We start from the raw sequence: 13,409 nt of genomic DNA on the forward strand, positions 1-13,409 counted from the left end.
TTAATAGACTTTTTTTTTTTTTGGATATAACCGCTATGTTGTGCAATTTACTAACAGTCTATCAGGGAGTATTCTGACTGTACCACCTATCATTTTCTTGTCCACTCCGCCATATCACGCCTTCCCATTCGTCTGCCCCTTTTCAAAGTATGATCGAACAGCACCACCAAATCGCTCCATCGCTCGGTCCAAAGTATCCTCTTTCGCCGCCGCAAACGTCAAGCGGAAACTGACCTTTTTCAAATCCTTGGCATCGGGTATGAACCAACTGGCCCTGCTAACGAGGACTCCGTTCTCTTGTGCTCGGGAGAAAATATCGGCTTCAACCTCGAGGTATTTCTGCCATGGCTCGGATCCGTTGACTTGATTTATGGTTGGATTGCTCTTGGACAAGTCGAGGTCAATCCATAAAAACATGCCAACTTCTGGAACCTGCCACATGCAGTATTCAGAAGGAAGATGTTTCTCGCAAGCTGCGACTAGGACGTCTCGGCGTCGACGATATTCGGCTGACAAGTTCATGAGCCACCGGATAAACCCTTCGTGACCCCATGTCACATCCAGTAGCTTGTAGGCCATGACCTGCGAGGGGCCACTTGGGCAGACGACACCGACCTCTGAGTAACATATGAACTTTTCGATCACTTGCGAACTTCCTGTCACCCATCCGCAGCGTAGACCTGGGGCTAGGATCTTGGAGGTTGTGTCCATTCTGAGGACACGGCCAGAGACGTCGAGTGATAGGTAAGACACCGGAAGGCTCTTGATGTAGTCGTCTAGATCGGTAGGAGGTGCAACATCGGAGTCTTTTCCCATCTGGAAATAGAAGTAAGGGTCGTCCTCGAGGATAAAGAGATTGTGCTTTTCAGCAAGTTGGTAGATCTCTTTGCGCCGCTCCAAACTTTGTGTTGTGCTTGTGGGGTTCTGTCCACTCGGGATAGTGTATAGGACAAAAGGCTTCCGCCCTTTCTTCGAGTCCCAGGTGTTGAGCTTGTGGTCCAGATCCTCAGGCATGATACCTTGCTCATCCATTTCAATGCCGAGGATCTTCAACCCCTGGGACTGAGCAGCAGTAATAGTGCCTGAGTACATGTACCCGTCCATAAGTACAGTGTCGCCAGGGTTGGTAAAGATGCGAAAGGCAATCTCCATGGCAGAGGTGGTGCCGCAGCTGAGTACAGTCTCCCAGTCTTGGTAAGGGGGGTTGTGCAGTAGCTCAGTGTGTTCAGTGAGGTAGCGAAGGAGATGAGGAGATCCCGAAGAGTAGCCATAGTTCATGGCGATGCCGAGGTCATAGTCAGACTCGCCCTTGGTACAGCCCATCCGGACACCTGACTCAAGAGGGCTCTTGGCACCGGGTGATGAACTATCGGGGCAGAAAAGATCCATGGATTCCCAAGGGAAGTACTCTGCGGAAGGCCGAGCAACTCCCAGACTAATCATGTCGGGATGATTGAAGGTCCTGGATGCCAGCTTCAGGGGTGAGATGATTTGGTTATGGCTGTCAACGCTGAAGCGGTCGTCCCATCGTTTGGCTTTGGGCTTGTCTTCAACATTCTTCAGTTTGTAAAAGGTTGATGATGCATAGGGTGCGGTGACTTTTGGAAGGGGATCAGAGGATGCCCTGTTCTGTTCAATCTGAGCAAGCTTCTTACGCAACATGGTGACGGATAGTGGGTAAGGGGCAGAAAAACAAGACGGAGTTGAATGGGTATACACAGATTGATGAAAAGAGAACAAGGGAAGCAATACCGCCCTTATTAAATTTATATCCCCACGGAGTATTGCTCTCCTATCACGGGGTCTAAGTGCCGGAGCCGGCTTCGGAGTGTCGGAGAGAAAGTGGGTCCGGAGTGTCACACTCGGAGAAAACAAGCCTCGGCGTAGTGATGGACATCGGCTATCGGGTTTGTCTTGATCACCCTTCGACCCCATCTTTCGTCCTACTTAAACACGCATGCACCACTATAGGAATCCCTGCTGACACTCACACCTCACTCAATCCTCAACTCTCCCATCCGCTATCATGTCTTCATCTGTCAAGCTTGCGGAGTACCTCTTTACTCGTCTACGCCAATTGGGTGTTGATTCCATCCACGGAGTCCCAGGGGACTACAACCTCACTCTCCTCGATTACGTTCAACCTTCAGGCCTGCGATGGGTCGGAAACGCCAATGAGCTCAACGCCGCCTATGCCGCCGATGGCTATGCGAGAATCAAGGGACTCGGAGCCGTCGTCACAACCTTTGGTGTCGGCGAGTTATCTGCAATCAATGCCATTGCTGGCGCATACGCCGAATTTGCTCCAGTCGTGCATATCGTTGGTATCCCAGTCCGGGACGCTCAGCAATCTCGGAAGCTGATTCACCATACCTTCAACGATGGTGAATATCGCCGCTTCGCAGCTATGCATGCGCACGTCACTGTGTATCAGGCGTGCTTAAACGACCCTCGGACAAGTGCGGAGCAGATTGATGAGGCTCTCAGACAGTGTCTACTACACAGCCGGCCCGTCTACATCGAAGTCCCCGTTGATATGGTGGCCAAGCCTCTGTCCAAGGAGAGACTAGGGTCTCTAATCGTCCTCCCGGAAGCGCAGCCCAACAAGGACGAAGATGAGGTCCTTTCCAAGATCATGAACAGAATCTACAGTGCAAAACAGCCTCTTATCGTTGTCGATGGCGAAACCAGGCCACTTAGAATCTGCGAGGACGTTCAGGCTCTCATCAAGAACACCAAGTGGCCGACATGGTCAATGCCTTTCGGCAAGGGTCTTACAGATGAGACTCTAGACAACTTCCACGGAGTCTACAAGGGGTGTTTTGATGATCAACCCGTTCAAGACTTTTACCAAGGCTCAGACCTGGTCCTCTTCTTTGGACCACATTTCAGCAACACCAACAGCAGCAACTACACCACCATTCCAAAAGACGACGCCGCAATCCTCTTTACCATCAGTGGAGTACAGATTGGCACTCGTTTATTTAGAGATGTGTCATCCAAGAACATCGTCTCTCGCCTAGTGCGCGATCTGGACCCCAAACAAGTGCCATCCTACACCCCTTATCCCAAGCTACCTCGCGACATCCTCCTCCCTATTCCGGAGAAGCCGACAGATGAGATTCTCGCTCAAGACAAGCTGTGGAAAACTCTGGCAAACGTCATTGAGCCTGGAGATATCATCCTCGGCGAGACTGGTACTGCTGGCTTTGGCGTTCGAGAGATGGCCATCCCTCAGCACACTAGAGTGTTTACACCCGTAACTTGGCTTTCCATCGGTTACATGCTACCTGGCGCCCAGGGAGCTGCCCTCGCACAGAAGGAGCTTATCGAAGCTTCCAAATACCACGGTTTGTCGTCAGCCAAGACCATCCTCGTAATTGGCGATGGAAGTTTCCAAATGACTGTCCAAGAACTTGCAACCATGGTTCGACATCATCTCAACGTCGTCGTCTTCCTGATCAACAACGACGGCTACACCATCGAGCGATGCATCCACGGGCGAAATCAAGAGTATAACGATGTCACGCCCTGGCGATATCTCCAAGCACCATCCTTCTTTGGAGCCAAGGAGACAACTTATACTGGTTCAGCAAAGACTTGGCGTGAACTGAAGGAGGTGCTGGAGCACGAGGGACTGACAACGGGCAAGGAGCTTAGGATGGTGGAGATCTTTTTGGATCGGGATGATTGTCCCAAGGGACCTTTGTGGAATTACATGGAGGCACAAAAGAATGGTAAGGGAGTGTTGAACTAGGCAGGCATAAGATCAGATTATAGACTATATTTATTCATGCTCAGTCCGCTGTAGCTTCTCGTTCAATGAGTTCTATCATCTTCTCAAGAGCAACCAGATCACCCTCTATCGTGCCAGCCAATGTCTTAGGCACCCATCCCTCTGTGTACCCTCCACCAAAGTCGACAATCCAAGCATCCTTATTGCTATCGATCAAGACATTGTCCGGCTTAGCATCTCCCCAGACGATCCCAGCGTCGTGCAGCTGGGTGATGCTGTCCCGGAGCTGAGCTGCCCATTTCTCGCGCAGGACTGTCGACAACCCGGGCTTCACCGCACAAGACAGCGTCACATTTTTGCAGTCGATATAAGTGAGTAAAAGACCAAAAATTGCGCCGCTGTCATCCCGCACCAGACCATGGAGGCGTGAGACCCTGGTTGCACTGTCAAGCTGTGTCTTGTCGATCTTGTTATAGGTATCCAACTCGGTCTTGAGGGACTGCTTGTCGCCGCGATGCATGAGCTTCAAGAATGCGACGGTGTCGTCCTTCAGGAGGACCTTGCGTGGTGTGTGATTAGGAGGCCCAATGACCTTTTCCTCGCAGACTCGGATTTCGGACGGTTCGAAAGACGTCCACGGCGTGAAGAGTTCGTCAGGGAGAAGAATGCCAAACATAGAATCTTGGTTTTGGTTTTCGCATTTCTCCGGGACCAGATTATCGGAGGCCGCTCGCAAGGTGTAGACAAAAGTTTCGGGGTTGAAAAAGTCATCAAGGGTCAACTGACGCGTCTTGTCTGGAGGGGGTAATTTCCGGAAGAGGGTAAACAGAGGCTGTAGCCCAATCCCAGAGGTCTTCGACGGTGAAACCATCCAGCTCGAATTCTTCAGCAACTCGCAGAAAGAAGAGGTAACGCTCTTTCAGCTTGGGTGATTCGGACAAGTTATCGGCGAACAAACGCAGGACAAAGCGTTTGCCACGGCACATTACCGTCAGCTCCGAATCAGTGTTTCTGATGTTGAAGTTGAATCCCACAACGCTCCATTCTAGTGTTATCTGCGGTAGCGACATCGGATCGCCGCAAGTTTCAGCGGTAGGGGCGCTCATGGTGCCAGGGACGTCTCTCTCGGATGGCCTTGTTTTGTTGACGATGGACCATTGTGCTTCAGTGCTAGAAGCGGGGTAGCTTACGGGTTTGAGGCAGTGGCCTAGGTACCCTTCGTATGATTGGTGTTCAGCTCCTAGTTTACATGCGCTCAGAACTCTTCGTTGTCTGAAAATATGATGACCGGAAAACGGACTCAGCACGTCGAGGCGATCAGTCAAAGCAAGCAATATTTTGTCTCAGGCATGATGATTAATACTCCCGGTGTCCACACTTTGTGTCAGCCTGAAAGAAGATGGAAGAAGTTTTAAGCTTGGTAGCCATGTGATCAGAGTGTAGACCATTCTGGTGTTATAGCTATTACGATGTCTCATGAACCCTCTTCATACATTGGCGCTCTCCGCACGAGCCGGAGCAAATTTTCAGGTACAGTACCGCTTAATCTATGTTCCAATGAGTCTACATCAATAATTCTAGTGTACGTCAATTGGGCTATGCTGCCCGGGTCACGTGTCCACTGGGAGGCCGACCATGTACGTCACGACATATTACACAGACGAGTTGGCAACAACCCTGCCCAAACATTATCACATCTCTCCCTTCACAATGGGTTACGACTGCGGTTTCGACATTTACCCTCGGCTGGAGGTGACTGTCGAGAATAAAGACGCTTACCAACAATTCCTTGATGACATTATCGCCATCTACGAGGGCGTCCATGATGATGAAGGAAGACGAGATGACGGCAAAATTCTCGAGATGCCAGGGGATACCGCCCACTCCGACAAAGTCAACATTTGCTTCATGGTCGGCGAGTGTCCACGTATGCCTGCCAGTCCCGACCGATGCAACTACTTTCTCCGCTTCAGCTCAAAGATCAGTGGGCGTCTAACGGCCCCTGCCGAGCCGTATATCAGAAGCGTGTACATCATTGCAAAGAGAAATTTTGGGAGCAGAGTCCATTTCTGGAATGATCTGCATGGTCAATCTGGATGTTATGGCTGGAAACAAGTCAACGACGCGGAGAAAGAGCTCAGAGAGCTGGAGGCGGCAAAATGGTCTACCTAGCAAGTTGCGGTTGGGAAGTGGGAGGTGAGGTGATATCAACATTGATGGACGTGGAACCACTCAGATATCCAGCTAGGATCAAGTTGTGGTTGTGTTTGCAAGTTGGAAGTCGCATTTGGACGCTCTGTGGTTATGGTCATTAAACGGAGAGCTCTCATGTCGTTTTAGGGTGCTGGGTTCCTCAAATTGTCACAAAAGCAGCAATACCCTGACACTCTCTATTGTTAATGGCTCACACAGTGAGCTCATGTATTCTCTACATATAGTAGAAACTAGATTATGTACAATTATTATTTATCCAGTACAGGAGAAGAGAAGTTTTCAACTTTTTTGTGTCTTATCCAGTCCCGGATATCAATGTACCTCAGCCCTGATAGTCTGCTGGACGTTCTTCTCCATAGGAGGCTCAATCTCACCATCAGTAGATTTGTTCTCATCAAGCTTGGCATCATCCACCTTGGTAAGATCGATAGTCTTGAGGAAGAACATGACGATGAGCATAGGCGCGAGGGCAGCTGTGGCCGCAATGGCGAGGAGTTGCTGGGTCTCGCAATATGACTTGTCGATGGCGGCGCGGACGGGAGTGCCCTTGGCGAACTTTTGGGCGGCGACGATGGACTTGTAGATGGGCATGGCCTTGGCCTTGGCGTTCTCGGGGAGGTATTTGACGAGCTTCTTGGGGAGCATATTGTTCCAGATGGCACCGCTCACACTGGGGGAGTTAGCATCGCTCTTGATATGTATGCAGAGGCAATTTACCTGGTACCGATGGCACCACCAAGGTTCATGGAGGCGTAGTAAACGCCAGTGACAACAGGAACATCCCGCCTAGCGACGAGAGCCTGGATGGAGACCTGAGCGGCAGTCTGATAGAAGGCACGGCCGACACCGACGAGGGTCTTGGCGGTGATGAAGGAGGCTTCGTTGGCACTTCCTCCGTTCTTGTTGACAAAGTAGATCTGAAGACCCTGGCCGAGGACAACGAGAGGAACTCCGATAAAGATAAAGATCTGAGTGCGCTTGCTGTACTTCATGAGGACACCGACGAGCACCGAAGCGATCTGGAAAGCAACTCGGAGGGCATTACTGTAAATTGTCAGTATGGTTCTCTTGAAAAGGGGTATTGGAGGACGTACTCGATACGAGTGGAGTGGCCTGGGCTGAATCCACCGGCAACCTGGAGATAGCTGGGGAAGAAGATGGTGAAACAAGAGTAGTGGAAGAAGTCGAGCATGGAGAGGATGCAAGCCGCAATGACGGTTCGCTCCTTGATCATACGGAAAGGCACGAAGGGTTCCTTGGCGAACTTGGCGTCCCAGACGAAAAAGACGGCGACGACAACGACTCCGATAACCAGCATGGCAATGTATCCCCCTTGGTCCCATCGGTCGCTCCGCTTGGCGCCGGTAAGGGAGAGAGGAATCAGGGTGAGACCGAGACCGACGACCAGGAGCAGGGCACCGAGGATATCGAGATCAACCCAGAAGAGGTTGATGAGACGCTTTCCAAGAGGCTGAGACTTGTCGGCAGCATCCCAAGCACCTTCACGGCGATAACCATTCTTGCGAGCCTTGCGTTGAAGAATGTACAGGGTGATGATGAGGGGCGCAGCGCAGAAGGGGAGGATAATAGCCCACATTCCATATCCCCATCGCCAGGTCGAGTGCTTGAGAACGCTATCGGCGACAATAGATCCGAGGTACAGAGTTGGGATTGAGGCGACGGATTCGGGGAGAGATGTCCAGAAACCTCGGTTGATCAGGCTGGTTGTGTCGGCGATGAAGACTTGTTGCATGATGACGTATCCAGTGTCGCCAATAGACTCGAAGATTCCTCCAGCCTGTATCTATTAGTGGTGTTTTGATACGGCGAGAAGGGGGCTTACAATGTAGGTGGCAATATTCTGGCAGGCGGCGTACATGACCTGCGAGAGGACAAGGAAGAGGATGGAAAAGGTGAGACCCTCAGCACGGCCAAAGACCTAAACATGTTAGATGACGAGTTGTAGTTTGGTTTGAGTTACTTGCATTGGAGAACTTGGCCATGATGGGATATGTGACGAGACCGATAATGGTACCGACGACATTGGCGGTGGTCAAAGCAGAGTGCTTCTTGAACTCGGACGTGGCGTAGGCATCATACACCTTGGTCGCATACTTGAGGAATGAGGTGATAAAGGTAGTAGCAAACAGACTGTAGTTGTTAGTATAATCCCAAGATAGAGTTGTGTCCAAAACTCACCCCGTAAAGGCGACGATCAGGGCCCTCCGAGACCAGGTCTCAGCCAAAATATCCGTATTGGTCGGGACATGGCGCTCCTCAGTAGTAACACCCTCTTCCTTTTTGGCCGCCTCGAGATCGGCCGAGCTTCGAGGATTAGACGCAGTATCTGCAGCCATTTTCGCAAGACAGAAAGAAGAGAGAAATTGAGTTGTTTATCCTTGCTGTGGTTCACAATCAGATCCTTCCAATGCAACGCTACGGGGCCAACAGCTCAAGTTTATATTCTCCTCGTGTCTCGGACCCTCGTCGTCAACAGCGGAGGCATTTCCGCCTAGCCCACATCCCGGTGCGGCGACAAACCGAGATCGGGCTCACTCACATGTCATGCCACTTGCAACCCGTAAAACTCTGAGCGTGGGGTTTCTGCACCTTCTATGGAGTCATCTAATCTTATCAGATCGCCACCTTACTGGCTAGTCTTGCGTGGATCAAGGGCATGGGGATCAACCAAAACTCAAAACACGCGGCGTGAGCTCGGGTTCCACTGTGGGCTGACCCGGTTTCTCTCTTGGCGTTGACCGTGATGGACACCTGAGAAACCGTGATCTAACCGTGATCCAACACAAAAGGCCTCACCCTGTCCCTGCCTGTCTTCTCCGCGTTGGGAATAGCTTCACGGACGAGGGAACCCTGAACACGCGACATTTTTAATGCCCACATGCAAACGGTCAGATCTGGGAGCTTGGCGTGGGAGGTCCTTTGAGGTTAAGATCCTGGCAAGGAACCCGTCCTGCTGGTTCAGAGCTCAAGCTTGAAGTGTCCACCTATGGTAGAGAGCTTTGTCTCATTCACCCCACTGTCGTCGGGTCATGGCGGGCTTTCGAGATGCCCTTCACGATGCAGCTCAACGGCGCGATCTCGGCTGTTCTTTGTTGACACGAGACACATTTGGAGCACATGGTCACTGCGGATGGAATCACCCGGTAGTGCTGTAGCTGTTACCAGTTTGCTGGAACAAGCTTTGACTGGGGTTTAGCTCAGCTCTGTCTCAACTCATGTTATTGATCTTGTGTGCGTAAGAAAAACGTCTTGGTGATGTCGCCGAGAACTTGGCAGAACATAAGACCACTTGATCTGACTCGCTTGCCACGCGGTAGATTATCAGCGCAGTTTATCAATCGCATCAGACGACCTTTGTTGTATGCCAAGAAGCGGACGCGCAAATCCATCGTGGAAGACAAATGTCAGAAGCTCAATGCTGATCATCCGGAAACTCGGTAGTACGGGAACATCCTAGTTCCGGACAATAACACTTCCTCCGTGTCCCCGATGGAAGACGGCGATCAGTCAGAGGCAACCTGGGCCATTACCTCCGTGGATACGTAAAAAGAGCACCGGCCAAGATTCGGAATTTAATAATGGATGGCTTACAGGGCTGACCCATCGTTCTAGAGTTTAAAAGCGCCACAAAAAGAAGGCATTTTTCGCTTGCTAGACGAGGAAGACATTTGAGGTTCATGCAGATTGACCGTTACCGTGGTGCCACTCGGAATAGCCCCCCATTCTCTTGCGTGGGTAACGCTTGGACTTTAGACTTGGCAAGCTAGAAAAAGTTCCGTACTTTGTTCTCATTTTAGACCTTGTCTTATTACAGTATAATAATCGTCTCATTGGCTCCGGTCCGGTCCGGGGGTGTCATGTGAAGGGGTGGTCTTTTTAAAAGTCGGGCATTCCCACCTTTGGGCTCCGTCATTCTTGGTACGGGGATATTTTCTAGCATCTTAAAACCTCTATTAAATATTTCTTTTACACAATAATTCTATAGACAAAACAAATTCGGTATGTCGCTGAACTCCGGATGATGATGCTTTATGCTTTCGGGGATTGTATGTATGTTGCCGACGTGGCAATTGAACCGTCTTTCCTCCATATACAAAAGGACACTTCTATCAGCCCAGGTTGTCTGGGCACTTGGCGCGGATTTGGGCTCCGTAGTAGCGGAATACAATGGGCACTGGCGCCAACAATAGCGCTAAGAATGCGAGAATGCTGTTGCCCCAGCCTAGGCCGACGTGGTTGTACATTGACAAACCCGCGAGTGGGAGCATGGCTCCGGCGATTGAGCGGAGGACTGTCACGGCTGCGACGACGGAGGCTGCGTAGGAAATGTAGGAGTCGATGAGGTAGATCTGGAGACACATCTGTAATACTCGTCAGCGATGTTCTTGAAGGGAATGCAGGCGACTTACCATGATGCCCATTAGACCGAAGCAGAAGAAGGCGACGCCAATCATGGGCACGATCCAGTGCGTGTTGTTCTCGGTCGACCATCCATACCAGAACAGCGATGCGACAATGATGATACCGTTGGGCGCAATCAGCCAGACGGGAAGACGATCTTCGGGAACGGTCTTGCCGTTCTGCGCGAGCTTCTTCTTGACAATGACATCCGTAATGACGCCAAACAGAATGACACCGAACAACATGCCAATACCGGTGGGCAGATACGCCAGACCAATTGTTCCAGTGCCAAAGCCATATTGCTGGGCGAAGACAAAAGTAAAGGTACTGAACATAAGGTAGAGCACGCCGTAAACAATGGCGACGTAGAGAGAGAGGATGAGAACGGGGAAGTGGGTGAAGAGGAGCTTCATCGGGCGAATGATGGCATGCTCAAACTGCTTCCTGCTGGTTAGGTTGGGGTTATGTAGAGCCGAGTAGAGGTCCTGGTTTCCAGTCTCCTTCCTAAGACGGGCGGCCTTCTTCGCGAGGAGGGCGGGATGGTATGTCTCGGGGGCTGCAAAGTAGCAGACAACTGACAGAGCACCGGCCTATCTTGTCAGTCCAGGGCACTCTTGACGGCAAATAAAGCACTTACAAAGATGGCGATGACCCAGAATACCCATCGCCAACCGAGATCTTCAATCATGTACCCTCCCATCAGCGGTCCGATGCAGGGTCCCAGCAACGGCCCCATAGCCCACACAGCCATGGCCTTGCCACGTTCCTCAACAGGAAACATGTCAGAGATAGTTCCACTACCATTCGTAACAGGTGTAGAGCCAGCGAAACCCATGAGGAAGCGAAAGACGATGAGCATGGGCATGTTTTGGCTGAGGGCGGTGATGATTGTCGCGATGATAAAGAGTATGTTGGCAATGTTGAAGACGGGCGCGCGGCCGTAGATCTCGCTGAGGGGTGCGGCTAGGAGGGGACCAAAGGCGAAGCCGAGGACGTAGACGGATACTACGAAGGTTGCGATGTTTTCGTTGTCGTCTTTGAACTCGCGCATAATGTCGGGGACGCCTGGGGCGAACATGGAGGAGCCCTGTGATGGGTTAGAGGGGAACTTGGGGGTTGTTTGGGGGACATACGAGGGGACTGTGAAGCCATTAGTATTGTATTTCGTCTTAGATGGAGAAGTAACTCACGTCAATAGGGTCATGAGTGATAGAGCGCCGATACATCCCCATTTCTTCTTTGGTGTCCAGTTCATGGGGTTATCGGGGTCATCGTCGCCATCCCATCCAACAGCATTAGGATCTTGAGGCTCTGAGCTCGAAGCTTCACCCTCTTTGTTGCCACTCTGAACAGCTGCTTCCTCGTCTGTTTGTCGCTTCCCCGATTCGCTGGCAGGGACCGAAGGAGTGAGTGTTCGCTGGCTCTCGGGACGAGCCATATCGTCGAGCTGGATGCTCTTAGGAGACTCTTGTTTCTCAGCCATGATGGATTAACGAACTTGTGATTGTCACAGACAGGTTGCCCAAATCATTTCCAAAATTGGGAATGCAAGATATTTAAATGCTCTTCATCTTGCATGTCCATCTCCTCGTCCACATGACACCACAACCAATCGCAACCCTGACCGAACGAGAGCGATAGCGAAACCGAAGGGGTGGGCGCTAGCACCTGGAAATTGCAACACCCGACGACGAATTATGCTTCATTCCCGGGTTGTCGGACCCGTTAAATAACCCGACGACACCCTTTTCTGGACGTTTTCTGGGGTTGGCCGGGGATGAAGGGTGTCGGCGCCGACTTTATGCTGTCCCCGCCCGGCACCTCCAGCTTCCGGGTGAAGAATTGTGCAAATCGTCCGGTTTTATGCACGAGTTGTGCTTACGTCTCCGGGGTAGCCCCCTTTCCGGGTCCGAAGCGCCACGTCCCACTTGCAAGATGAATCAAGATTTCTTTCTCGGTTTCGCTCTCTTATAGGGAGAATTTACGGGTGTGGCGCATTTTTACGCGTATTTTTGTCAAAGTCAGGCGATGCAAGGTAGATGTGCATATCCCGAGACCGAGATGGTAATCTCGTCGCTACACACCAAGATCTTGTGTCGTGATGATCCAGATGTGACACGTCGATGCTAAACATCTCGTGATATTGTCGCCACGTTCATAAACAGATAGACATCCGTCTGCCTGGTTATGAAACCTGTCATCCCGTGTCCACGTGCAGGGTAAAAGATCATGTTGTGCTTCAGAGCGGGAGAAGGTCGATCGACCCGTATTTTATGCTTTGGATCTAAACGTTATCCGCTCCCCTAACCCATTTCTTAACTTCTCTTGACATGGATATGCTTGTAGGACCATGTCGACATTGTGGAAGGGCGTCGTGTTTCTCTCACGGTGAAGGCTGTGCATTTGCTCTTCCACACCCTTGCTCCGGATCCATCGACCTTGTAGCCGCAGGACTTACTCCAGGAAGAGTTAAGGTAAGGATGATGCAATGCCCCTATTGAGGGCTTTAGTTAACTATAACCCCTTTAGGGTACTTGCTTAGGGCTTAGGACACCATGCTCTCGATATCTATCGCTGAAACTCCAACGCCGCTACACCCCCATCCCCCATCTCGACCCAACCATTCTTCCTCCATCAACTCTAACCCCACGCCTTAAACCAACTTTAAATAGCGGTTCGGAGCGACTGTAGTTATGCTATTCAACCATGGACCTATCTGTGTGCTACCGACCTCGCATCCTGATTCGCGGGTGAGATGTTCAATAACAGCCCTGGGCGTTTCTTGCCCGACGGTTTAGCCCAGTTGAGGTTGGCCTTCCGAAAGAAATCTGGCTCGACTGCATCGCGCAGGACAGTGTGCCTTACACCACCGCACTTTGAGACTGTAACTCCTCAATACGTTAACCCTCCTTGAACAACAGAGCTACCAAGGAGGCCACTCTTTCCATGACCCAGCCGTCACCCTTTCCAAGCGAAGCCTCAAGTCGAAACGAAATCCTTCTGAATATCCAGCGACGTCTATGCCATCGCATTAGCC

The 13,409-nt window shown here is 51.2% G+C and overlaps 6 protein-coding genes across 6 annotated transcripts; 2 read left to right on the top strand and 4 right to left on the bottom strand.

Moving 5' to 3' along the window:
- On the bottom strand, positions 1 to 1,662 carry NECHADRAFT_99829 (uncharacterized protein; the record flags this gene model as incomplete). Its single annotated transcript, XM_003042946.1, has 1 exon — positions 1 to 1,662. The coding sequence occupies one exon, from the start codon at positions 1,660 to 1,662 to the stop codon at positions 115 to 117; it is 1,548 nt and encodes a 515-aa protein (XP_003042992.1). The 3' UTR covers positions 1 to 114.
- A 361-nt stretch (positions 1,663 to 2,023) lies between these two features.
- On the top strand, positions 2,024 to 3,825 carry NECHADRAFT_59608 (uncharacterized protein). The gene has a single exon (XM_003042849.1). The coding sequence runs from the start codon at positions 2,027 to 2,029 to the stop codon at positions 3,755 to 3,757; it is 1,731 nt and encodes a 576-aa protein (XP_003042895.1). The 5' UTR covers positions 2,024 to 2,026; the 3' UTR covers positions 3,758 to 3,825.
- On the bottom strand, positions 3,798 to 4,842 carry NECHADRAFT_78389 (uncharacterized protein; the record flags this gene model as incomplete). The annotated part of the gene is made up of 2 exons (XM_003042947.1): positions 3,798 to 4,568; positions 4,726 to 4,842. The coding sequence occupies 2 exons, from the start codon at positions 4,840 to 4,842 to the stop codon at positions 3,798 to 3,800; spliced, it is 888 nt and encodes a 295-aa protein (XP_003042993.1).
- A 529-nt stretch (positions 4,843 to 5,371) lies between these two features.
- NECHADRAFT_78390 (uncharacterized protein) lies at positions 5,372 to 5,908 on the top strand (the record flags this gene model as incomplete). Its single annotated transcript, XM_003042850.1, has 1 exon — positions 5,372 to 5,908. One exon carries the CDS (start codon positions 5,372 to 5,374, stop codon positions 5,906 to 5,908), a length of 537 nt encoding a protein of 178 aa, XP_003042896.1.
- Positions 5,909 to 6,262: 354 nt separating this feature from the next.
- Positions 6,263 to 8,307, bottom strand: NECHADRAFT_78391 (uncharacterized protein; the record flags this gene model as incomplete). Its single annotated transcript, XM_003042948.1, has 6 exons — positions 6,263 to 6,620; positions 6,668 to 6,994; positions 7,045 to 7,754; positions 7,794 to 7,889; positions 7,990 to 8,101; positions 8,150 to 8,307. 6 exons carry the CDS (start codon positions 8,305 to 8,307, stop codon positions 6,263 to 6,265), a joined length of 1,761 nt encoding a protein of 586 aa, XP_003042994.1.
- Positions 8,308 to 10,080: 1,773 nt separating this feature from the next.
- NECHADRAFT_37155 (uncharacterized protein) lies at positions 10,081 to 11,810 on the bottom strand (the record flags this gene model as incomplete). The annotated part of the gene is made up of 5 exons (XM_003042949.1): positions 10,081 to 10,332; positions 10,381 to 10,962; positions 11,010 to 11,459; positions 11,506 to 11,512; positions 11,563 to 11,810. The coding sequence occupies 5 exons, from the start codon at positions 11,808 to 11,810 to the stop codon at positions 10,081 to 10,083; spliced, it is 1,539 nt and encodes a 512-aa protein (XP_003042995.1).
- Between the last annotated feature and the right edge of the window lie 1,599 nt (positions 11,811 to 13,409).

The sequence above is a fragment of the Fusarium vanettenii genome (assembly GCF_000151355.1).
Source record: "Fusarium vanettenii 77-13-4 chromosome 3 genomic scaffold NECHAsca_31_chr3_5_0, whole genome shotgun sequence".
Lineage (NCBI taxonomy): Eukaryota > Fungi > Ascomycota > Sordariomycetes > Hypocreales > Nectriaceae > Fusarium > Fusarium vanettenii.